General features: G+C 40.1%; 1 protein-coding gene across 1 annotated transcript in view; it reads left to right on the plus strand.

Moving 5' to 3' along the window:
* The window catches only part of GRIN3A (glutamate ionotropic receptor NMDA type subunit 3A), a 380,703-nt gene extending 353,649 nt beyond the window's left edge, over window positions 1-27,054 (plus strand). The window contains exons 8-9 of the mRNA XM_063455270.1: window positions 9,681-9,754; window positions 26,042-27,054. Of these exons, the coding sequence (XP_063311340.1) occupies window positions 9,681-9,754; window positions 26,042-26,375 (408 nt within the window). The 3' untranslated portion in view covers window positions 26,376-27,054. The remainder of the gene's footprint in view (window positions 1-9,680; window positions 9,755-26,041) is intronic.
* The last annotated feature ends 832 nt before the right edge of the window (window positions 27,055-27,886 follow it).

Raw genomic sequence — 27,886 nt, forward strand, 5'->3', positions numbered from 1 at the left:
TATTATTATTAGCAGTGACGGTTGGGAAAATGGACTCAAACTTTCCCTTTACTGCTAAATCATCTGGTACCCCCCTTGGCACACCTATGGCATCAATATATATATATATATATATCAAACTTTCCCTTTAGAGGGGCGCTCCTTTTTATGTTCTGAAGCATGAATGTGGTGTGTCAAGAGTACCTTGTCATGTATTATGTGTATTGACATAATAACCTTGGCTAGGGTGTAGTATTAAACCTGTCCCACGCTACATCAGCGTAGGTGGACTCGGATCATTTAGTCAATATTAATATCACCACAAACTCAGGATGGGCAAATAATCCTGAGGAAGCTTGGCATTTGGATCTCTTCAGCTTCACGAGGTCTCCTTTTGGGGTCCTCGGCTTTCCATCGATGGCAGGTGGTCAGGCATTATTATGGCCATCAAACACCTACTTGCTGGTATCTTTTTATTTAACAAGTCATTTTTTTTTCTTTAGAGTCAAAAGTGTGTCAAAATCAACAAATGTTACTTCTCATGTTGCAGAGATAGAGAGAGTCTTGAATCTGGAACAATGAATCCACTGAGTGATCTCTGCAACTTTCACAATGCACTATTGGATATATGGTCTTGGTTGTCACATTGATGACCGGCTAGGCTTCTGGCCATCCTGACAAAATGTCTATTATAACTAGTGCATATTTGACCCAGTAGCTCTTTGTCACCTGGATTCTTGAAAGGGATATTGAGAGTTAGCTAGGTGCTTAGGATTCTCCTCCTCTTCTGCCTGAGCTGTCCTTGGCACAAATAACACAGGATCGGCAGTGACTGGTGATTAGAGGAGTAATTCTAGGTGCTTTAGAGTATTTAGAGATCAAAGAGTTCATGAGGGTCTTGGATAGGTATAAAGTTCCATGGGCTCACTGCCCAGTACATGTTTTTGGGTAAACAGAGCTTAAGAGCGTTGGAGTACAGCCCGTCTTCAAGGGTTGCCCCTTTCTGTTTTTCCAGCTTTGTATTTCTTCAGGGTCAGTAGCTGCTTTGTCATTCTTTTAGAAGCTTGAGATCTGTAGGTAGGATCTACATGGTGAGTATAGAAGTTTCTTTAGCGGACACCATTCTGTCCACTTCCCTTGGTGCACTTGTGGCTTGGTTGGCAGCTTTTAGTCAGCTGAGTGGTGCTTCTTATCTTCCAGATTGATCCAAAATAATGTGCTGCACCCAGGGCATGTCTTGAGTCAGTGTAGATATTGGCATGTCTTCCTTCAGGCATTTTGTATGCCACTGAGAAGGCTGTCAATTCAGCGTCTTGAGCAGATGTGAGTGAGGAAAGTGAAGGTGCTTGACGTACCTGATCTTCTGTAGCAACAGCAAATCCAGTATGGTACCTTTCCTCTTTATCCGCAAACAGAGTGGAGTCAGGATCTGGTAAAGCTACTTTGTCTTTCTATTCACAGTTCTCTTGCTGACCCCCCTCTGTAGAGATTTGTAAATTGAATGTTCATGTTTTGTTCTAATGAGTCAAGTTCCTTTCATGAGATTTCTGGGGACTTAGTGAAGAAAAAACATGAGGGACAGCCACCTCCCTTACTTCCATGGGAATCTGGGTCAGGGCCGCACTATTTCCTTGAGAGTGCCCAAAACAGTTCTTTCAGTGTGGTATTCCCCCCTGGGGAGTGGCGGAAGAGTGGCCAGAGCAACTTTTCTTCAAAATATAATGTTGTCAGGTAGAGGCAGAGTTGTCTATGGGTGGAGGAAATTGGTAAGGAATAAGAAGGGAGGAAGCATATAAAGGATATAGATATGGTGGTGGGGAGATGGAAGAATGAGTAGCGGATAGAGTGAGAGGGAAGAAGGTGGAGTAGGAGGAGGAGAAGGAGGAGTAGAGGAGAAGTAGGAGGAGAGAGGAGAAGGTGGAGTAGAGGGAGGAGTAGGAAGAAGAAGGAGGAGTAAGAGCAGGAAGAAGGAGTAGGAGGAGGAGAAGGTGGAGTAGAGGGAGGAGTAGGAAGAAGAAGGAGGAGTAAGAGCAGGAAGAAGGAGTAGGAGGAGGAGAAGGTGGAGTAGAGGGAGGAGTAGGAGGAGAAAGTGGAGTAGAGGGAGGAGTAGGAAGAGGAGGGAGGAGTAAGAGCAGGAAGAAGGAGTAGGAGGAGGAGAAGGAGGAGTAGAGGGAGGGGCAGTAGGGGAAAGTGGGGGACTGTAGATGAAGGGGAGGGATCGGTGGGAGGAATAAGCGGGGATGGGCAGGTAAGGGAGCAAACAGGTGATGTAGCAATGGAGGATACATCAGAAATCAAGACTAGGTAGAAATGCAATGGAGGCTGCAAATAGCCCATGTACAACAACTATTAACTGGCCCTATGCTTTCCCTAGAGAAAAATAATAAAAGGCTAACATGCTCATCTTGTCTCCACAAGCCTCGAACGTTTCACTCCCATGGGTGGCCCATGATGGCTTGCCCACCACTTCTCCACACGGGGTCTTGTGCCCGCGGAGACAGACGCTATCCCTGACTCTCGTTCTTAATTTAATAATTTATATCTAACATCTCAAAATGTAATTTCTACTTATATCACAAATATACATTATCACAATTTTATGTCTCGTAAATGGGATAAAATTTATTCTACTCTTCACTGATAATGTATTTTTAAAACATACAAAATAGACAAATAACATTGCCTTCTGCAAAATAAATGGAAAAGATAATGGAGATTTTGTTAAGCTTATAAATGGCTATACATTAATCCACATTTATTTTCCTCCAGTTTCTGGCTGTTAATGACAATGTACAATGTAATAGAGCAGCAGGGAATGCTAGCAGAATGCTTGGTTGCATTGGGAGAGGTATTAGCAGTAGGAAGAGGGAAATGCTCATGCCATTGTACAGAACACTGGTGAGACCTTACTTAGAGTACTGGATACAGTACTGGAGACCATATCTTCAGAAGGATATGGATACCTTAGAGAGAGTTCAAAGAAGGGCTACTAAACTGGTTCACGGATTGCAGGGTAAAATTCACCAGGAAAGGTTAAAGGATCTTAACAGGTATAGCTAGGTGAAAGGACGAGACAGGGGAAATATGATAAAAGCATTTTAAATACATAAAGGGAAACAACACAGTAAAAGTGGAGACTATATTTAAAAGAAGGAAAAACTACCATAACAAGAGGACATAGTCTCAAAAATAGAGGGACAAAGGTTTAAAAAATAATATCAGGAAGTATTACATTACTGAGAGGGTAGTGGATGCATGGAATAGCCTTCCAACTGGAGTGGTAGAGGTTAACTCAGTAGAAGTGTTTTAAGCATGCGTGGGATAGGCATAAGGCTAAGCACTTGCTGCTAGTAACAGATCTAGAATTAATATACTATAATGCCCAAAGTCTCAATTCCTACGCATATGCAATAATAAAATATCTGGGCTTACAACAAAAATTATGTTAGTCAGTCTTTAAACTTGGCTTATTCATTTGTTCAAGAAATCTTGGTTTATTAGAACTTTCTTTTAGTAAATGTTCTTTAAGATAACCCTTCTTTCAGCATGTTATCTATCAATCTTTGTACACAAAGCTAAAACACACTTGTTACTTATACGTGAAACGATAGACATATATATTCTATCTACATATTAACCAATACTTGTCACAGACACCTTCCTGACACAGGGAAACTAATAGCAGGATAATCCTAGTAACCGTAACCTTTTTGTTCATAATATATGGGAATTAAGGAAGACAGCATGTCTTTAAGATAGGATGAGCATGACACAATACACGGGCGGAAAATAAATAAATAAAATAAATAAATAAACTCACGGAATGCAAACAATATACCTACAGCCATTAATCACTTTTCCTCTTCACAATCTAGCTTAACAACTTTGCATATTCCCTCTATCCACATTGCATAGTAATGCAACAAATCACACTTGCCTTTACATTTTTAACTCGTCCAAATAATTCTCTATTCCTGCATCAGATTCACTTTCCTAACCTTCGTAATAAACACTGAGCTACATCCCTGACTCCTTATCTTATACAACAGTCTTGGAGAAAATACTTTGTTCCATTGCTAAATCTTATCATTAGTTTCTGAATAATTTTACTGAACGCAGAACTGAAAAACCAGGAATGTCACCCCTCCCTCTCCCCCCTCGCGTCTCACAGAAGGCAAGGAGAGAGCCAGCATGAAGTTTTTTAACCATGTCAGCGCTGGAAAGACAGTTACGTTACAATTATTGCAAAAGCAAAGAGACACAAAAACACAACATTTAATAATACTCTTCAGTGAAACTCAATACAAAACCCCGACCCTCTACCAGGGTAATGGCTAACACAAAATACAAAAACAATTATTATAATATACATACATTCTTAACCCTTTGTGATCTAGTTCTTCCTCAACCCTACCTTCCTGCTGAATAGCAGTGCTACTCTGTACCAGTAAGCTTGCTTTCTTCTCTGTCAGTAATCTACCACATGAAGGCACAGCAATTTTACACACTTTAGCAATCTCTATCTTCAACTAGATCACACGCGCTAGCCAGCCCTTATTGGGCTTTTCTAACCCTGTTCCATTCCCCTCCTATACAGGCGTCCCAGATATAGGGGGAAAAGGTTTTAAACAGTGTCTACAATGGTGGACTGACACTCGAGAGGGGTGGGTCCCCCCCCAGTGCGTCTTCCCAAAACGTAGACTAGTCACTAATTGGAGGTGAGAAGTGTGTGACCAATCACTTCTCTCACAATAGAAATAGGAGAGGATAGAATAATAATATAGGAAGTATAGAAAAGGGAAAAGGCAAGGAAAAATCCTTAGAGACAGACACAGGAGTTTAAATAACTCCTAATTACACAAACAAAACAACAGTACAATTGAAATACAGTGCATGCATCACAGTTCAAATGAAATCAACAATAATCCCTTTCCTTTACTCGTGTGCTTACTCCAAAGTCACCTCCCTCAATCCCGTAGTATCTTACTACCAGCGGCCAAGGATAACAGCTAACACCGGTCCGAAATCCATATGCCTCCCTCGTCACAGCAGCCCACTAATAGTGTCTGCGCTACCCTCACTCTTGTAGTGCCCCTATAAAGACCCACTTTATAAGTCCCACTACTCCGTGGTGATGAAGACAGCAATGCCTGCCCGAATTCACACACCACCAAATAAAAATTGGAATGGCTCCAGCTCAGCGCTCAAAGCTGGAGGGTACCACCACTCTGCAAGCAGAGTAACGTGCACAGAGAAGCTAGCTAGGCTATCAAAGTGACACAAGAAGGATCCCCAGGAAACTATGAGTCTACACAATCTCCACAGATCCAACACACCTCTTTTTCCCTACAGCCCCAGCCACGAGGCTCCTAAAAGAGTTAAACAGGAAAAGATGACCCCCAGGAACACATCCACAGGTCAACCCCCCTTTTTCCCTACAACCACAGCACCGTGGTTCCTAAAAGGGGTAAAACAGGCAACAGAAGACCCAGGCAAATCCCCTCAGGTCCACCCCCCTTTATCCCAAAAGGGGTAAAATACAAACAGATAGACAGACAAACTGAAGACCCAGGCAAGTCCCCTCAGGTCCACCCCCCTTTATCCCAAAAAGGGGAAAACAAGCAAGACAGAACCCCAGGCAAATCCCCTGCAGGTCCACCCCCCCTTTATCTCAAAATGGGGAAACAGGCAAACAATTCAAACACACCCAGGCAACAGATAGACTAAAATGCAGGTAAACAAGTGAGTAACGAGACACCGGGCAAGATATTACCTGTCTTTGATGTCCTCCCGGGAAGCAGTCACAGACACGTGGACGGGTCAATCAAAGGGGCCGGAACATACCGGTGACTCTGCAGAAGTCTCTACCGTGTATCTGGAGGTGATCAGTCTCCTTTCCTACCCCCAGGATTCCCCCGTCCAACAGTATCTTCCTTAGGACGGCTCACCGGCCAGAGGCCATAGCCCGATGCCCCACGTTGGATGCGCCAAATTGATGTAGATTAATTTAGAAATAAACAAATATGTTTAAATGTCTATCTGTTCCTGTCCAAATCTGAGATGATTAAATTGCGTATACGCAGAAGTAAGCTCACACTGACACATGGAGTTCAGGTTAAAAGCACTTCAGAAAATTTAATACAATCTGGTTGGAAAACAGTTGTGCAGATCTTTTTAAAAGCAAAATGACATCATCATTGAATATCAGATAATAACAAATAAACATCATTAATTGGATTAAACATTATGTGACTAACTTCGTGTCCACCCACCAATATTATTAATTGGCTCAGGGGTTTGAGTGACCAGCTAGGTGTCCTCCCACCGGGAGGTGGTATTGTTCTGGACAAGGGTGTGGACAGAAGGCTCAGGCGCCATCTTTCCCAGCATGAGGTTTACTCGGTGGAAAGGGGGGCTTGAGCGTCATTTTACACAGTCAGTGATATCGGGCCTCATGTCCAGGTGCAAGGTCTCTTATGAATAGAACATTTCATTACTACTGTGTTCTCGTGGCCTTCAAATTATACTATGTTGCAAGTTAGGGGAAAGTCAGTAAAGTCAGCAGTTCCTGAGTTAATCATATCTTTATAGAGAATACAGTCTTTGTCTATTGTATTAGATGTGCTGGGAAATTCTGTCATGTAATGTAGTTTTAAAATGAACAAGTTAGGTTATGAGGACAAAATGGAGGATTGAAGAAGTCAGGTTAGGAGGACAAAATGGAGGATTCACAGTATGCAGTTAAAATGGAGTTAGTACAATAATTCAATACAAGTTCAATAAAGATTTTTAATAATTCTACATCACTCTTACATCCATAATGCTGGCAAAGCAGCAGGGGATCTTTAGTCTACACATCTAGAGTGGCAAAGGTTTTCAATCCTTGATCTAATGAGATACAAAAGGTATCTTTAATGAGGGTACTTCCTATATTAAATAATAAAATAATGAAATACTCAAAAAGAGATAATAACAGTAAGTCTCCCTAATACATTAGTAACTAGTGTCCGGTGTAACTTTGTTCATAAACTTGTATAGTCTGGTGAAAATAAAAATTTGAAATAACAAGTGTGTGCCTACACCAAATCAAATCTTAAGTATTAACCCCTTGTCATTTCATGCATTCAGTAAATCTCATATACGTTTACATCCTCCCTTATTGATTAAATTCAGGGATTTAATTATATTAAAAAAAAGAGTCACAAATACCCTAAACAAGAATATTGTATAATATCTAGTAGTCTCAGCTATTATAAATGAATATCAAAGTGTTTTATTGCAGATATATAGTTTAGGAATCACAAGTTTCTCAATGTCACCACTTGTAAGAAAATTGATACAAAAGTTTCTAGACAAGATTCGGCAAGTAGTCGAACTGCAAGCATAGCTGACTTAGATATTTTTCCAGTTTGACTATTTTGACTTTAAATCTAAAATTCTCATTCTCACTTTGAATTCTTACCTTAGTGAATAACCCTGATAGAGTATCCGGGTTCCTAACTTTGACCTACCTGAAAGCACAAGCTGGGTTCCCACCTGTTACCTATCTAGATTATTTGTAAATGAGCCACTTACTGTAATTAGTTTAATTCCCATACATATTTTTTTCTAAGATTGTATGACTATTTTATTTTATTACCATAAAGAGAGAACTTCTTATTCCACATTACTGTTTTGTAAATAAAACACTAAAATATTCCTCTATGAAATGTTTGATATCCTCGCTGAGCTGTTTTTAGTATCTGAGCTAATGGTCACTATATCCTCTAAACCGTTTTTGTACTTCAGTTAATGTTCACTTTACCCTTTAATTTAGCCTTTAATAATACTAGCATCACTTTCTGTTTGTAGATTTTCAATTAATAGCCGTCATTGAACTTCCATTACCTTTTATTTTCATTATCTATATGTTGCTCTTCTGAGCTTTTGTTCTTTGTTCTGTTCATTGGTTGGAAAGGTGCAGAATTTAATGTTTCTGTAGTTATGCAAAAGCCATTTTGCTGCAGAAAAGTCCATGATAATTGTGTTTAAACATTTTCCATGTAAGAGCATTGGAGATGCAGTAACTGACCTTTGTATATAGAAATAGTAAAAAATAATAGAAGAATGACAATAACCCATTAAACTTGTCTATTTACCTTGTTGTGGTTGTGCATCTCCTTTACATTATTATTTCCCACTATCAATATATTCGTATACTTGGTGGAAGATGATACTAAAATTACTAAAAGCATAAAGTCTATAGATCCGTAGTAAGCATATTTGTCCTGCTCTAACTAGTGTGATCCAATACTACTCTTTTCATTTAAGTAAATATAATTGTGAAGAAATCCAGAAGGATGCCGGTATAAAGGAGCAACAGAAGCCCAAAATGATCTTAATGGGAACCCACTCTTTCCTCAGATTGGGCTTTGTCTTGGTGTGGCTATAAATACCTTTGTACAAATATAAATACAATAGTGTAGCCTCAGAAGGACTAACAACAATCCACTCAGAGAAGCCTCAGATCAAATGCTGGAAAACAAAATTAAATAATGAAAAATGATAGCATCCAGCACCATCATACTAAAGGAAAAAATATTTTAAAAATAACAATAAATGAGTTAAAGAACTAAAATCCAAAATCATAATTTAGTAATAATAGATCTCAGGAAACAAATAAGTTACTGTGAAGGAAGTAAACATATATAGCTTTTATAAGGTAGAGTGTGAATACACAGATCACAACGTATACTTCAGAAAAATTATGACCAGCCAGGTTCTGTAATAAGATTCCAGTTGATTCCAACGGGATAGTCTGAGGTAAGGAACATAGAATTCTAAGTAAGTTTAAAAATGTGAATAAACATTTTTTCTTAACTGAAAAAAACAAAACACAAATGAAATGCTAAGTCATAAGTAAAGGAATTATTACTTGTGTGTCATTTATAGAACATAGTTGCCAATCATATTTTATTCCCACATCATATTTGGCATTTCAGTCAAAAACATTTGTCGAAAAACCAGACACTTTTTTTTTTTTTTTTAAAGACAAAGACACTTAATATTGCAAGATAATTTGCATGGACACACAATCTGTTAATTACAGTTAGGAATAATGGGATGCTTACTTTCTCTCCATTAGATATTTTGTATATTTAAACGGACCCTGTAGGTGCTAAAATTGCTTCATCTCATTAAAGTTTCTTGTAGGAATTAATATGGCTAGAAGAAAGTATGGGATCTCTGCCTTAGCCATACCTCCAAAACTGGCTGGCCAGGGCCCCTCATTCAGTATTAAATTGCTTGAACATTGTTTAACATTGAATGAAGGGACAGTGCCAGTGGACTCCAGGCGCTATAAGCAATTTGGTGAGCTGAAACGGTTAGGGTACCTACAGTATCCCTTTAATTTGTGTGTTTGTAATTTTACCAAGAGTGTCTAAAAAACTTTAATGAGAAAAGTCTGTCTGATTGAATATTTTATTAGCACTATATTATTATACACATACAGAAGTAGAAAGTTGAATGCACATTTTTTTCATCAGGACAGTTTTAGATATATTTGATGTCCTATTTCTCCCTTTTGGACACATTATATCTCACATGCAAAATACTGCCACTTCTATGCTGCATACCAAGTACCCCACAAATAACCATTTTTCTGTTGGCACAATCTATGATGACCAGTTTTTTTTTTAATTATGCTCTTATTAATACAGCGTCTTCATAGAGCTATAAATACATCATTCGATGAAGAAAAATTTCAGCAGAAATTAACAAGACTGGAAAAAAGGTAAATGTGTCTCTTTTTCTATGACTACATATTTTTTTTAATTTGACTAAGTACATTTTATTTGTGGAATGTTATATTTTGTTTATGTTGTGCTCTGTATTAACCCCCTTATCTTCCATTTATGCCAGTATTTTATTTTTGCCCTAAAGACAAACACATTTCTCTGCTAGGGTAACAATCTGTTTCTCTACTTTTCTGCAGAGGTTGAAAAGTGACTAGAAAAGTAACAGTATATTTGTTGGCCAAACATTATGGCTGCATTCTGACAGTCAGGGACCTAGTAGGAATGGCTCAGAGAACCCTGAGCATGCAATATTTGCTTAGTTTAACTGGACTTACATAGTATGTGGGCACAAAACGTACATACATACATTGTTTTTGTGACGTATCTCCAGTACTCCAACCGAGTACCTCCGCCAAGTCTGCTTCCTCGTAACTTTCAGGGACCCTTGGGCACTTCATATCCAGTTGTCGAAGCTTGACTGGGATCACTAAGGGCCTTTTCCACTCTGGACCAAACACCAGCTGGCACTTGGTGAAGGTTAAAATAACAACTAACTTTACTAGACGTAGCACACACCTGTAAGCCCCCAACAGCCTCATTTACGTACAATGGAGCACAGAGCACTATAGTACAAGTAAGGGAATAGCAAGGGCTGATGGGAGAGCTAGGGCAGCTAGGTTAAACTGGTCTGGAAGTGTCTGTGGAACTGTAGCGTTACTTACCTTATCCGGGGGGCGGCCACGGTCCTCTCTTCAAGCCGCGCGCGGTCCTGCGGCTGCACGAGCCGCGCGCGGCTCATCCGACTCTCCCAACAGGAAGGCGGGCAGTGACCGCAAGATGCGGTCACGTGTCCCGCCTGAATCTAAGAGCGCGCCGCGAGTCTCGGGCGCGCTCTTAAAGAGACAGTGGGAGCCTAAATTGCAAAAAGGCTCCCATTGGCTCCTGTCATGCCACTCACCCCATACACTTACCTTTTGGGGGTGTGGAAGTGACAGGAGCCAATCACATTAGTTTGGAAGCTACTTATACTTACCCTTTTCCCTTAGTTCCTTGCCCTATCGTGGTTTCTGTTTCAGTTCCCTTTAGTGCTTGTTGTGTTCAGTTGTGTTCCTCCGTATTTGACCTTGGCTTTGTATTCTGACTTCGTTTTCGCTTTATCCTTGTCTGTTCTGTTTGCCGGCTTGCTGATTCCTGTGTACCAGACCCCGGCTAGTTCTCATTTACGCTGTCTCTTTGTGCCCTTGACCTCGGATCGTTCCTGACTCTGTACTTCTCCTATATACGTCGAGTCCGGCCATTCTAAGGTCCGGTAGACGTATCTCTCCTCTGTGCTGTCTTCTGTTTAGCTGGATCCTGCGTGTAGGGGTATATTCTCGTTACAGGAACAATGCCCTGCTGGGGAAACAACAGGACAGGATAAAGGGGGAGGGGTAGAGGCACAGCCAAGCAATACATTCAACATACCCTGCACAAATAATGGGCAGAGGGTGACCAAAACACAAAGGGGAATCTAGGGACCCACACATAGTGTCTGTCTTCCATCACTAGTGACGGTGACTACCGTCACATATCTTCCTCCCCAAAGGTAGACTTACCAGGTACCAGACCTCCAATCAGTCTGTGTCTGAGTTAGTCGGGTAACAAGTCCCTTGACAAAGTTACACATAGTTTGTAAGTTTGACCCAGTCAGGCGCATGGTGCCATCAAAGTCGATCAGTCTGTGGAAGTCTGGTTTGGGCAGGAAGGAGACCACAGACGAGTTGACTCCGAAGTTAGTCTGTACATCCAGCCCACCAAGGCACTCACCAAATCGGTACCCCAAACAAATTGCCCATTCAAGAGCAGTACTCACCCAGCAGACCTCTGCATCTACTGAAGTATATACCTGTTGATGGTGATGTGTTCCCACTGCCCTGTCTCCTTGGATCAATCTCATCCACTGGAGGGAAGGCAGGGTGGCTGGGCCCCCTCTGACATGGGTTTGGGGATTGAAGCCTCCCTGGGGACCACAGGTAGAGACCACAGTCCCATCCACCTGTACTGGATAGACAACCCCCAGTGCTGGAGAAGGGATGAGGTTAGTGGTGCTTTTCCCTGGGATCCGCTCTTCAGTGGGGGCCAGCTGTATTTGATGCCTCAGGCTCGTAGGTTACCAGTGGGTTTGGGCAGAGGCCAGTGGCGCTCTGCCTTGATGCCAGTGCTTTAGCTGCAAGTTGGGGCGTTGCTGCAAGTTGGGGCAGAGGTCAGTAGTGCTCTGTCCTGATGCCAGTGCTTCCGCTGCGGTTGAACTTTGCTGCTGGGGAGGGTGACCAACTACATATTTTCCCAGTAACTGTGGGGGGAGGCCAACAACCTCTACCTCTGCTCCCTGGGTTTCCAGGCCAGGGGCTTGGGGGATCAGGGCCGGCTACCCAGTATCCCTGTGATTCAGGTGTGGAGTATATAGTTCCTTCCACATCTACCTGACCAACATACTCAGATGTAAGGTCTATTAAATCCCCAGGCTCTGGTACCTGCTGCTGCACAGAGTCGGATTGGGATGCTGCTAGCTCTATCTATCTCTCTGAGTTCCATACAGTGTGCAGGGATCCCAGTTGTGTCTTGGATGTTTCCACAATAGCAAGGAAGTCATGCAGCTGCTGCCAACCAAATGTGACAGAGCTCCAGTACTCCAACCAAGTACCACCACCAAGTCGGCTTTCTCGTAGCCTTCAGGTACCCTGGAGCACTTCAAAACCAGTTGCCGAGGCTTGACTGGGATCACTGGGTGCCTTTTCCACTCTGGAACAAAAAACAGCCGACACTTGCAGGCATAGCACACACATTTAAGCTCCCAACAGCCTCATTTATGTACAATGGTGCACAAAGCACTATAGTACAAGGAATGGTGGGGTCAGACAATAGCGAGGGCTGATGGGAAATTGAGGAGGGACAGGGGAGGGAGAGGGGAGAGACACAGACAAGCAATACATTCAGCATACCCTGGACAAATAATAGGCACAGGGTGACCAAAACACAAAAGTAACCTGGAGACCCACGCATAGTGTCTGTCTTCCATCCCCAGGGAAGGTGACTACCTTCACAGTTTTCACACATATCCATATATAGATAAACGATTTATGCAACCATATTACATAAACAATTTATGCAGGCATTTTGTTTTTGCTATAATTACTCTATATGAGAAAAGTTGTATTTCTGCTTCCATGATATATAAAATCTTGCATAAAATATGACACAAGAAAGGATACCATGTAATCTCTACAATTGTTTAACCCCCAATATAAATGAGGAAATGAAAATGAAGTTTTCTTTAAATGTATTCAATTCACATTTTTTATTTTTTATTTTACTTTTTCATTCCCTGAGCAGCAAGGTAAATATGAAATTGGTGTTTTGTCCTTTGATTACATGCTAGATTACATGCATATTTCAAATAAATATTATGCATAGCATTTTGATAATGAACTGCCCGTGTGGGTGGGATGAGTCTGATATGTAAATAGTATAGATTCTCTTTGCAGTGGCATACGCAAGCTGAAATGTATTTGAGCCCTAAACTTGGATTGACTAAAGAGCAATCAAATTTTCTTCTGCTTCCACTTTACTCCTACATTCTGTTTTGGCGTATTTGCATATGTATAAGTTAACACCAAGTTAAAAGATATCCAAGACATGAACCCTTGCTCACTATCTCCAGTGAGTATCATCTACACTTTGTTGACTATCCTCAATGAGGGTCAAAAACATTGCAAACTATTGCTGTATCACTTGTGCCGAGGGGACTGATAGTGACCTGCCCTTACAAATCAATGCAACATTTATAGATGCCCTATGTATGCCAAAATTTGTTTGAGATGTGAGTGTCGACTAATTAAAGAGCTATTATTGTCTATTCTCAGCAGTTGCATATTAATGAGTGGTTGGTTAACCATGGGTAACAAGGAGCAGGCAGATGCACTTCTATCAGAGCTGGTCATTTTAATGGGCAGAGCAGTTACCTTCACAGAATTAATATCTCAAGAGGATATTATTGATAGAGGCCACAGGAGCCTGCTCTTCTGATAGAAGTGGTGAGATTAAGTGATTGACAAGGAGTGTGGATCAGTCTTTGCAATTAAAGGACCACTCTAGGCACCCAGACCACTTCAGCTTAATGAAGTGGTCTGGGTGCCAGGTCCAGCTAGGGTTAACCCATTTTTTTTATAAACATAGCAGTTTCAGAGAAATTGATTAAGCCTTCCCCCTAATCCTCTAGTGGCTGTCTCATTGACAGCCGTTAGAGGCGCTTGCGTGATTCTCACTGTGAAAATCACAGTGAGAGCACGCAAGCGTCCATAGGAAAGCATTGTAAATGCTTTCCTATGCGACCGGCTGAATGCGCGCGCAGCTCTTGCCGCGCGTGCGCATTCAGCCGACAGGGCAGAGAGGAGGCGGTGAGGAGGAGGAGAGCTCCCCGCCCAGCGCTGGAAAAAGGTAAGTTTTACCCCTTTTCCCCTTTCCAGAGCCGGGCGGGAGGGGGACCCTGAGGGTGGGGGCACCCTCAGGGCACTCTAGTGCCAGGAAAACAAGTATGTTTTCCTGGCACTAGAGTGATCCTTTAATGCAGCTCCACTCTAGGAAAAGGAAGGCTTTGTTGGAGGAAGTGGAGTGGAGCCTCATTTTATGAAATTTTTTTTTAATGAATTAAATAAAATCATGTATGCTGTTAGCTCTCAGCCTCTCAGACATTGCTCAATAATCCGAATACAGTTTTATTAAGTAGTATAATTAAAATTTTTGCTTCATCTTCCCACTCAGAAGGATATCAAATCACAAATACTCTGACCTTAATTTGTCATCTGTAACGGATCACCTGGCACCCCGACTGGGTACCTCCGTTGAAGGACTCCAAGCACTGCAGCAGACACCACAACCACCGAACCGGAGAAGCATACAAATGCTCTCAAGCATATGAATCCTGTAAACAGCTGAACAGGAAAAGCATACAATCAGCTTACACTCCTGGCAATCAGCATACAATCCAATTCCCCCAATAACGAGACGAAACTTCGTTTTGAGGTCAAGCAGAACTGCTCCAATACAATTTAAAGGGGCAGCAAGTCTTTTAAAATCCAATCTGCTAAAATAGTCTTTAACAGGCAATATCTTCCAGGGGCCATAGTCTTAAAGGGGCATTGTTCCCAAAAGTCACAGTATGTCCCCAGATGGTTCTTAAAGGGCAAGCAGCAGCATAATAAAATACAATGTGCGCGAATACTGTATTTAAAGGGCCAAATCTCCCAGGGGCCATAGTCAGCATGCAGGAGGCGGGCAAACAGGCTTCTCCAATGCCCAGTGGCGAGGTTGGTTTTGCCACATTTCTCCCCTTTCCCAAAATGACTAACAAGGTATCTGGCCTCCTATTGGTCAGTGCCTTGGTTAGTCCAGCAACCCACCCACAAAACATAGTCAGTAGTGCAGCCCACCCACAATGAAAAGTTACTGCACCTGGGGTAGTGGGTAGCTTGTCCATGTCCAGGGGCTCCACCATGGGTCTGGGGAGTAATAGCCCTCCGGTGGGTTGCTGAGTGGGCAGAGACCAGCGGTACTGGTTGGAGCCCAGCTGAGGAGAAGGGTTTGTAGGCTCCTCCCTCTGGACCTGGTGTTGCTGCTGGAGGGGAAGACAGGCTGTCTCCCCTTTGGATATACAGCCCTGCTGCTGGGGGACAGGACCGACTGTCCCTACCCCCTGTGGTTTGGGCACAGAGACCACAATCCTATCTGCACCAATGTGGGGCTTATCATCTCCCCTTGGTGGGCTAGGCGGCCGCTGGGGAGGGGGAACGAGGCTCTCCCCTCCTGGTAGAATACTCTGCCACTGGGGAGCAGGCCTGACTGTCCGTACTCCCTGTAGCTTGAGCGCAGAGACCACGGTCCCATCTGTGCTGGTGGGGGCCTTAGTGTCTCCCCTTGGCGGGCTACGCTGCCGCTGGGGAGAGGGGGTAACCAGCTCCTCTCCCTTACACACTTTCAGCCGCTGGGGAGAGGGGGTAACAGGCTCCTCTCCCTGACACTCTCCTTGCTGGTGGAGAGGGGGGCCGACTGTCTCCCCTTCCAATAATGCGCTCTGCCACTGGGGAGTGAAACCGATGGTCTCTCCTCCCTGTAATGTACTCTGCTGCTGGGGATCTGGGCCGACTGCCCAGCATCCCTGTAGGGCCGGTAGAGAGACCGCAGCCCCATCTCCACCTGCCATCTGTGGGTCTCTTCAGGACCAGTCTATGAGGTCCCCTACTTCTGCAGCTGGTAGTGAAGCAGGGGGTATCTCTGCCGCGTTTTCCCAGCTGTAGGCTAGCAGGTCTGGGTCCGCCACCCAGTTTTCCCGTTCTGCATCCATGCTCTGCGGCTGGCATGAATTAAGTAGTTCCACATAGTCCATCTCCAGCTCTCGTTTCATGGCAGCGAAACGACGGAGGTCTTCTCCCAGTCCAATAGATCTCGGGCCCTGTAACATCTCACCCCGGTAATGCAACATAGCCCAGTACCGTGACTCTGCTGGACTGCCAAAGTGGACGTCTTCCGCTAAGGCCTTCCACAACAGGCCAGGGCTAGTGTAGTTCTCCCCCTCTGGCTGGATGCCCTCTGCCCTCCACGTCTCTGGCTGGACAGTGCACCACCACAGTACTCGGTATGAGGTGTCCAGGCTCAGTTCCCTTTCCACGAGGTACTCAAGTTGTCTTACCTGCTCCCCTCCGGGTTGGTCTCCCAGAAGTGGCATTCGCCATGCCATTTGTTCCTCCAACTGGTATGCGACACCAGGAAGGCGCTGCTGCCGTTGATACTGGACTTCCTCCAGGGCATCATACCATAATTCTTTCCAGGCAATATCTCTCCATTCTAATTCACTCTCTTCCTCAGGTGTGTGTGCTGCCCAGGGGTCCACGAACCCCATTTTCCCAAATCTTTCTGTAGACAGGGACGCTGTATGAACACTAGCATCGCCCTTAATTTGTAAATACACGAACGGTGTCTCTGAGCTGCTTTACCTCGCACTAGGATGCCATCCCACCGCTTCCACCAATGTAACGGATCACCTGGCACCCCGACTGGGTACCTCCGTTGATGGATGCTCCTAGCGCTTCCTGAGGTCTCCTAGCACTGCAGCAGAAACCACAACAACCGAACCGGAGAAGCATACGAATGCTCTCAAGCATATGAATCCTGTAAACAGCTGAACAGGAAAAGCATACAATCAGCTTACACTCCTGGCAATCAGCATACAATCCAATTCCCCCAATAACGAGACGAAACTTCGTTCTGAGGTCAAGCAGAACTGTTCCAATACAATTTAAAGGGGCAGCAAGTCTTTTAAATCCAATCTACTAAAATAGCCTTTTACAGGCAATATCTTCCAGGGGCCATAGTCTTAAAGGGGCATTGTTCCCAAAAGTCACAGTATGTCCCCAGATGGTTCTTAAAGGGCCAGCAGCAGCATAATAAAATACAATATGCCCAAATACTGTATTTAAAGGGCCAAATCTCCCAGGGGCCATAGTCAGCAGGCAGGAGGCGGGCAAACAGGCTTTTCCAATGCCCAGTGGCAAGGTTGGTTTCGCCACATCACCTTTTAGCCCATTAACAAAAAAATCCATGGATATAAAAGCTCCCTCCTGATGTGGATTATAATGGAGAGGTGGTATAACAGAGGATGCTTAAAACTCAAACTGTTACTCTAAGATTCAAAAGCTTTCATAACACGTGATTATTTAACTCACATCAAAATTTCATGAAAAAAAAAACAACCTTAATAATTAATAACCTTAATAATTAATAAGGGAAAGGAAAAAAACGTTGGCAGCAAACACTGGAATTTGTATACCCCAACTATCCAAGAGAATAGAAAAGGTAGAGATAAAAACAGGCTGTGTCAAATGTTTCTGTAGAGATGTTAAACAGCACTAATAATAAAAAGTAGTAAAATAGTATTTACAGCGTAGTCCTAAATTCAATTGATAGCAGAATTCTTGATAGGGGAGGTGAAGTACAGCAGGTTTTGTAGTGTGTTCACCAAATTATGCGGATTCAACAAGGAGCTATATATAAACTCTCATGTAACATCATCTGACAATACAATCCTTGTCATTGGATATGTAATATATAAACACTAAGAATCTTTTTGGGATCACCGGTATATAGTGACACCTTCACAACATGCGTGACTCATATGAAATATAAAAGTAGAGAGGAATCCAATCATGTAATCCCATAAAACAACCAAAGGGTAAATTAAAATAAGATAATACACTCAGAAACAAAGAGTTTCAAAGTCAGCTTAGTCAAAGCATGAAATGGTATAATCCCGCTCACCCATATTCCTTTTGGTGAGTGTTCTTCCATATTTTTTCAATATGCATAAAAATAGAAATACTAAATAATAGTGAACCCTATTTGAAGTGGAAATATAGCTCTAACATTTCAGTGAAATGTACTTTCATTTAAAAGAGCATACACATGCTTGTGGTAACAGGGAGGGCAGTACAATCCCCACCTGGGATATGCAAGGACAAGTGGATAAGGTGCAGTAATTTCAGCATTTTTTTTCAGGATGATTATGATGTTCAAGATAAAAGAAAAAGTAGGACCAAAATAAAATATTATATAAATAAATAAAAATGAATCAAATGGTAAAAGCAATTTAATTACCAAATAAGCAATAAAAAATAAATAGTAAAATACTTTACAATCGCAAATCACACCTCTTGACTCCCTCAGTTTCAGCTCATCACATATCTGCCATTACTGTTGATTCAGAAGAAGTAAAAAATATTTAAAATGTTTCCAAAAAATTCAAGAAAAACCCTTCTTTATTCCAAAGTGGCAGTAATACATCTCTTTAGATCAACAAGCCATTATCACACAAATGAACTAATATATCTGTGAATTAGTGATGTCCCGAACGGTTCGCTGGCGAATAGTTCCTGGCGAACATAGCGTGTTGGCGTTCGCCACGGATGGCGAACATGTGCGATGTTCGGTCTGCCCCCTATTCGTCATCATTGAGTAAACTTTGACCCTGTACCTCAAAGTCAGCCGACACATTCCAGCCAATCAGCAGCAGACCCTCCCACCTCCTAGACAGCATACAATTTAGATTAATTCTGAAGCTGCATTCATTTTTTTTATTTTTTTATTATTATTTTTTTTTGTTTATTATACATTATCCTCCATAGCCAGTAACCTGTGTTTATTATACATTATCCTCCCACAACCAGTAACCTGTGTTTATTATACATTATCCCCCCACAACCAGTAACCTGTGTTTATTATACATTATCCCGCCATAGCCAGTAACCTGTGTTTATTATACATTATCCTCCTCATAGCCAGTAACCTGTGTTTATTATACATTATCCCTCCATAGCCAGTAACCTGTGTTTATTATACATTATCCTCCCATAGCCAGTAACCTGTGTTTATTATACATTATCCCTCCATAGCCAGTAACCTGTGTTTATTATACATTATCCCTCCCATAGCCAGTAACCTGTGTTTATTATATATTACCCCCCCATAGCCAGTAACCTGTGTTTATTATACATTATCCTCCCCATAGCCAGTAACCTGTGTTTATTATACATTATCCCTCCCATAGCCAGTAACCTGTGTTCATTATACATTATCCTCCCATAGCCAGTAACCTTTGTTTATTATACATTATCCCTCACATAGCCAGTAACCTGTGTTTATTATACATTATCCCCCCATTGCCAGTAACCTGTGCTTATTGTACATTATCCCCCCCATAGCCCGTAACCTGTGTTTATTATACATTATCCTCCCATAGCCAGTAACCTGTGTTTATTATACATTATCCCCCACATAGCCAGTAACCTGTGTTTATTATACATTATCCCCCATAGTCATTTATCGTTGGACCTAGGCAGCATGATGTCTTAGGCCGGCCCAGAGAGTGACTGAGTGAATAATATAATATATATGTTAAGAAACATTTTAGTAATATATGTAAATCGGGTTCATGCAAAGAGGGTGAAAAGGTATTAAAGAAAAACACACTTATTGCATCAAATTTACAAAGCCAAACTTTTAAAAGCTTTCCTCATTTCTTTCTCTGGATGACAAATATATCGGTTGTAGACTGAGGATTTCCATCTGCCCAATCTTTTAATAATATGCACTGGAGTGTCAGTGTTGAAGGAGACCAAAGCTGCCCCTATTCTAAATGAAAGACCCGAGACATGGATACAACCCAATCTTAGGAGTAGTGTTCTGATGTGGAAGATGAATTTAGCCGTAGTCAGAGGGATTCAGTGAGAGTAGTGGTGAAATGTGTGTGGCATGACTGAGTGTGGGTAAGTAAGAGTCAAGTATTTTAACTGGGCACTAGTTCTAGGTGGGATAAAGTGGTATAACGGATGGATGAGTAGTTTGGTTCGTTTTAGAGTTTTGTAGAGAAAGTATATAGTGATCATAATTTTTAGCGATATCCAATATTTTTAAGGTGGTCCCAGTGCCACCACTCATATCTGGTGTCACAATAGCTTGCATTTAAAAAAAACAAAAAAAAAAAAAACTTTTTTGACTGTAATATAATAGCAGTCAGTTTCCTTCACACGTGTGCGTTTCAGGGCCTGCCAGGGCACAGTGTCACACCAGTGCAACTCATATCTGGTGTAACAGTAGTGTACATTTTAAAAAAAAAGTACAGGGGTCTTGTTGTCACCTTTCGGGTACCCTTGGTGTTGTACGTGGCTGGGTGGATGAAGAGACCTTCAATGACATCACTGAGGACAAGGAACAGGACATGGCTAGCTTGGTATCCAACCTTGTTCAAATGGAGAGTTTGCGGTTGTGCAAATGGACTGTTTGCAGTTGTTTGCGGTGCGTTAAACGGGGAGTTTGGTCTGTCACTGTATAGCGGGCATAACCCTTACACTACCTGATCAATACAACATCATACCTGATGTTTTAAAGCACATTATTCCAAACAATTTAGGAATGTTAGGTGATTTATGCCCTTTATGGATTAAAACCAGACTCTGCATCAACTATGTAATTTCCCATGGGAGTTTTGCCATGGATCCCCCTCCGGCATGCCACAGTCCAGGTGTTAATCCCCTTGAGACAACTTTTCCAGCACTATTGTGGCCAGAAAGAGTCCCTGTGGGTTTTAAAATTTGCCTGCCTATTGAAGTCTATGGCGGTTCGCCGGGTTCGCCCGTTCACGAACATTTGCGGAAGTTCGCTTTCGCGAACGGAAAATTTCATGTTCGCGACATCACTACTGTGAATATTCCATTTGTAAAAACAAAAAGTCCAGAGGTTGTTGAAAAATCTGTACTAAATCTGATACAACGGCCTGCTTAGACAGAGAATGTCACATCTTTGTTATTAACCCCTTAAGACCGCAGGGCGTACTATTAATAGTAGTAGTAATAGTACGCCCTCCGTTTTTTTTTTACTTACCCTTACTCCCAGGGAGCCCCCCGTGGCACGTCTGCCCTCTTCAGCCCCCTCGGGCCATGTGAGAGTGAGGTCCTTGCGAGGACCTCACAATCACATGGCCGGGATAGCTGGCTGCAGCAATGCCAGCAGGGGGACTAACTGTAATGACAGTTAGTCCCCCTGCTGGCTGAAAATCTAATTCAAATAACTTAAAATAGGTGTAAAAAAAATATATATATATATACTTAGATCATATATATATTATATATATATATATATATGATCTAAGTATATATATATATACACATATACACACATACACATACACTGTCTAGGTGTATTTTAATATTAATATATATATAATTATATATATTATTAATATCAAATTACACGTAGACTGATACTGATTAAATATATATATATATAATTATTGTTATATATATATATTTATATATAATATAAAAATAAATATGTAAATACATAAAAAAATAAAAAAATATATAGATGTGTTTTATTTCGTTCTAACTGTATTGTTATATTAATATATATATATATTTATATCAAAATACACATATAACAAAATAATATATATACATAAATATATACGTATATATCACTATATATACCTATATATAAATAAAAATAGTTGAAAAAATTATATATATATATATATATATATATATATATATACGTATATATACACATATGTATATATATATACAAAATACAGAATCCAGCGCACTCACTTATTAACTAAACAATGCTTTTTAAATCTTAGAGATTGTAATAGTTTTATTTAAAAACACCTCACCTAGGCAAAAAATGATGGGGGTTTAGTTACATTATATGATCATACATTGCATAAGCCTGCCAACTACGTCAAAGTACCCCATATCCGGCAGGTCCTATCCTAATAGCAGCCTAATGCTTGCTCTTATGAGATTAATCCACTTACTTGGGAAATACTTCCTTACTGGGACTCTCTGCAAGTCAAGGCTAAATAGGGTCCTGGAATGAGGCACCTGTAACAGGGAGGGGTGCAAAACCAAGGAGTTGGCCTGGGACTCCCAAATATATAAAAGAAACCAAGAGGGCTGCACTCACCTAAACATGCATACATTATAGGGTGCTGCTGGGGCCAAAATATACAAAATACAGAATCCAGCGCACTCGCTTATTAACTAAACAATGCTTTTTAAATCTTAGAGATTGTAATAGTTTTATTTAAAAACACCTCACCTAGGCAAAAAATGATGGGGGTTTAGTTACATTATATGATCATACATTGCATAAGCCTATCCTAGCAGCCTAATGCTTGCTCTTATGAGATTAATCCACTTACTTGGGAAATACTTCCTTACTGGGACTCTCTGCAAGTCAGGGCTAAATAGGGTCCTGGAATGAGGCACCTGTAACAGGGAGGGGTGCAAAACCAAGTAAGTGGATTAATCTCATAAGAGCAAGCATTAGGCTGCTATTAGGATAGGACCTGCCGAATATGGGGTACTTTGACGTAGTTGGCAGGCTTATGCAATGTATGATCATATAATGTAACTAAACCCCCATCATTTTTTGCCTAGGTGAGGTGCTTTTAAATAAAACTATTACAATCTCTAAGATTTAAAAAGCATTGTTTAGTTAATAAGCGAGTGCGCTGGATTCTGTATTTTGTATATTTTGGCCCCAGCAGCGCCCTATAATGTATGCATGTTTAGGTGAGTGCAGCCCTCTTGGTTTCTTGTATATATATATAAATATATTAATTCTACACATATATTTATGTAATAATTTTACATAATTAGGTATCCTAATTAATTACAATTAGCGGGACCTGCCTGACAACCCATGCCGAAAGTATAGGGAATTTAATTTGCTAGCACTATATTTAACCCTATAACTTTCCAAGACACCATAAAACCTGTACATGGGGGGTACTGTTTTACTCGGGAGACTTCGCTGAACACAAATATTAGTGTTTCAAAACAGTAAAATGTATTACAACGATGATATCGCCAGTAAAAGTGACGTTTTTTGCATTTTTTCACGCACAAACAGCACTTACACGGACGATATTATTGCTGCAATACTTTTTACTGTTTTGAAACACAAATATTTTCAAAAATTACAGCGTCAAATATAAGGCTTCTGTTTCATTTTTTTCACATTAAAATTTGCCAGATTGCTTACGTTGCCTTTATGACCCTATGGTAGCCCAAGAATGAAAATTACCCCTATAATGGCATACTATTTGCAATAGTAGACAACCCAAGGTATTGCAAATGGGGTATGTCCAGTCTTTTTTAGTAGCCACTTAGTCACAAACACTGGCCAAAATTGGCGTTTTTTGCATTTTTCACACACAAACAAATACTAACGCTAACTTTGGCCAGTGTTTGTGACCAAATGGCTACTAAAAAAGACTGGACATACACCATTAGCAATACCTTGGGTCGTCTACTATTGCAAATGGTATGCCATTATGGGTGTAAATTTATTTCCTGGGCTACTATACAGTCTCAAAGGCAACATAACCAATCTGGCGAATTTCAATTTCAAATGTAACACGCTATATTTGACCCTGTAACTTCCCAAAACACCATAAAACCTGTACATAGGGGGTACTGTTTTACACGTGAGACTTTGCGGAATACAAATATGTGTATTTTATTGCAGTAAAAGCAGACAGTATTATGACATTGACAGTTAAAATGTCATGTAGAACTAAAACAATAAAAATAAAATCTTATTTTCTCCCATTTTTTTCATATTAAATTATGTTTCATAGCTAAATATTTGATATTAAATGAAAGCCCTGTTTCCCCTGAATAAAATGATATATAATAAGGGGGGGTGCATTTAATATGAAAGAGGTGAATTACGGTTGGACAGACATATAGCGCAAATGCCAGGTTTTGTTTACATTTTGTTTCGTTCACAACTTGTACATTTGGCTGCGGTCTTAAGGGGTTAATGTAAAGAACTCTTTCTCTGCTATAGTCAAAATCTGTGCTCTTGAAGACAAAATGTGTGGGTTGTAGTACTCTGAACAATTCTTTAATGAAGAGTTTGCCAAAAAAAGCTGTTTATACTGACCTTGTTTATATTTGCATAATTTTATCACATACCCTCTGAGATGTCTTTTTCTAAAGTTCAAGTTTTCTAGACCTTCTTCATAACAAACATCTTCCACTTCCTTTATCAATTTTTGTAGCCCTCTCTACACTATTTTTTTTACTTAAAATCCATAAAATCATTCTATAATAATGGCCCACAACTAAACCACAAATGTAAGGCTGCTTCTCAACATTGAGTAATAGAAAGGCAAAATTAAATTTTTGGCCCTTTAATTAATACCCATTTTTATGCATGACAATACCTTACTGGCCTTATCAACCAATGACTGTCATTTCACATTGTTGCCTTTTCTGTTGACTATCCCAAGTCCTTCTCATTTATTGTTTTCTCTAGCTCAGTACCATTTTGGGCAAGGCTGCCCAAAAGGTAGATCCCCAGATGTTGTAGAACTACAACTACCATGATGCTTTCACCCAAATTGCACATTTTTAATTAGTACAGTAACCCTTTGTGTGGAACTGTATTAAATGCCTTACCAAAATCCAAGTGGTTCAGAGTATAAAATATACTAGGAAACTACAGTTTTAAACCTTTTACATAGGATATATAAGGCAACTTAACAATTATTGCAGCTATCTTTGCTTATAGATATATATTGAGGTAGATGTTTCAGTGACATTAGACTGGTGGCATATTTGATATTTTTTGGAAGGTTACTCCACATCAGCACATTCTGTTTGACTTAATAAATTAATTACTGTTTTTTTGCTTAGTGTTTTTAAAGCTTTTTACTTTACAAAAGACATATTTTTAAAAACAAAATCTATTGAAGATGAAACACAATTGTAAGTAAGAGTATATGTCTATGGGGCATTAATAAAAGTACAAATCCTAAAGGCATACAGCAAGGTTTTATTGAAAAAAAAAGATACGATTAGCCATTGGTGAAATCTAATGACTAAACCACAGGCATTGAACTTGACATTGTTAAATAAAAAATGAAGGATGAAATTCTAAATGATGTTCAGCTTATGGAGTCATATCCAGCTAACATCAAATATGAAGTGGTTATGCCCTCACTGCACATCATAAGTTGACAATGTAGAGAAATATATACATATGGAATCTGCAAGAGAAACTAGGTAAAAGGAGCAAGACACAAGTAATGATAAATAAAGAACAAACTTATCTGTAGTCAACAATATGAGACTATCAAGTAGTACAAGACATGTTGATACACTTACAAAATCTTAAAGTGGCTCTGTCAACTTTTGGGGTCTTTGCATATTTTGCTAAGACCGTCGATGGTGACATTGCCTAATGCTGTGCGGTTTCCTGGTGGAAGGTACGTTTTACTTACATAAGGCTGTCCCTTGCAGCCTCTACCATGACCATCCAGTGGATTATTTTAAGCTCCTGGTGCTTTATCTGCCAAGAGCCCACACCAGTGCTGTATTCTTGCACACTGTTAGGAAACTTACCAATGTTTATTTCAAATATGAAATGCTGCTCTAGTTAGCCCTCCAGTTCAACTTAGCATTTTTTTGTTTTTACAAAAAAAAAAAATTGGTTTGCTGTATTAGAATTGGGGGTCAGTTTCTAATTTTGTTGTACATGATATTGGATATATAATGAGCAGTAGGTAAATAATTTTTCCAAAATATCTGAATATTATATTTAACATGTTGTTGTAACTTTTAAAAATCTGTGCATTCAAGGTCTGTTTAGTAAATGTATAGGTGTTTTATTTTTCTTCTTCATAGGTGTAATACAGGAAATAGCCAGCCTAGAGTGTGGAATACATATAACCAAAGCAGTTGCAACAGAAGGAAATATATATTTAAGGAAGCACATAATGAATTGAGCTTTAGACACCAGCAAGATTTGCCTCTGCCTCAATTAAGGAGAGAACCCCCCAAATTACTTACCACCAACGGAAAAGCTGAATCTCTTAATATACCTAGGAACTCCGTAATGCAGGAACTCAATGAATTGGAAAAACAAATTCAGGTTATTAAGCAAGATTTGCAAACAGCGATTAACAGGAAAAATGAACTGGAAGAATATCAGAAGAAAAATAGGACTGCGGAATCTTAGGAAGCACCTTAATCTAGAACTATCAAACCAACAAAACAACTGTACTGAAGACAGATACTATGTGTGTTCTGTGGACTTCAGGCAACACCAAGTGGCAACATTTCTTTACTCTTAATTCCTATTGAGTTTGTTTGTCTTTTTGTATGATTCAACCTGTATTTCTTTAGTCTATGTGAACTGTTAGCCAGTATGAAAAATGTGACCTTGGACTCTTTTAAAACCCAGAACCACATTTGCGCTCGTATCCCTCCTACGGCATAAAATGAAGATTTTCACCTCTAAACCCCTTAATGTGCATTAATAAAACTGAAAATGATTTTGAATTATCTCTGCTGTGTCCTTTTGCTAGTATTTTTAAATTTTATGAAGGAAATTTGCATTTAATGTGTGTCTCTGAAATTGAAATTTCAGCAGTTTGAGGTTAGTGGAGAATGAGGGTGAGAAATTAATTACTCGTCTTTACTATAATGGACTTCGAAGGAAGCTCGACAAAATATTTGATGAAACCTAAAATTGATTACATTTTTGAAGAGGTCAGTGAAAGACTATAATAGAGATCTTATGTTTATTAGACTTTGTGGATATTTGTAGAGTTTCCACGGAACATTTTGAATTATGCTATTTTATTTTTTACAGTAGTTGAATCATGTGAAAATTAAAACTTTGTATGAATAAAAAATATTTCTTTGCAGTTATTTCCAATCTTTATGTGTACATCCATTTAGAACATTAGCAAGTCTAGCACATTTTAGAAACAGAAACAAAAAATAATTTACTGATTTTCATATTGTTAATTACCAGATCTGAAACTAAGTGATGTGGGGCTCTGTTTATTGAATAGATAGTCAGCTTGCAATTTATCTCATTTACTCTCTTATTTTGCATGTAAGTTCAAATATCCACAATTTGACATTTAGTGAATATACCTAAAAATACTGAAAAGCATCATAGCACACAAACTGAATACATATAATATATCTATATAAAAATATATGTAAAAATAAATCACCCTCACAGTTTATAATCCAAAGCAAAATATATAAAAAATGTTAAAGTATGAAAAGTTACTGCAACATTTTTATTCTGGTAGTTGGCATCGATAAAGCACAAAAGTCACCAAAATATACCATCAAATGTACACAAATAAATGTATCAAAATGTGTGAATACCTGCACAAAGATTTAGCCAGCTCAGTGTTCGCACACATACAGGTTAAACAGACAAATATGATTACCTAATGTTCGCACACATACAGGTTAAACAGACAAATATGATTACCTAAATATGTGACCAAACAGTGGAAAAAAGTGCTTCCATCAATATTACAATGTATATGTACTCAAAGTACACTAAAATAAAAGTGTATTATACCAGAAGCACTCACATCCAAGTGACACACAAAAAAGTTAAATTGCAAAAATAGTGTTGCGCTGGGGATAATACTCAACAAAATTCTTCTTCAAAAACAAATCTTAAAATAATCATAGAGACACATAATAGAGCTGCACTAT

The sequence above is a fragment of the Pelobates fuscus genome, chromosome 5 (assembly GCF_036172605.1).
Source record: "Pelobates fuscus isolate aPelFus1 chromosome 5, aPelFus1.pri, whole genome shotgun sequence".
In the NCBI taxonomy this organism is placed as follows: Eukaryota; Metazoa; Chordata; class Amphibia; order Anura; family Pelobatidae; genus Pelobates; species Pelobates fuscus.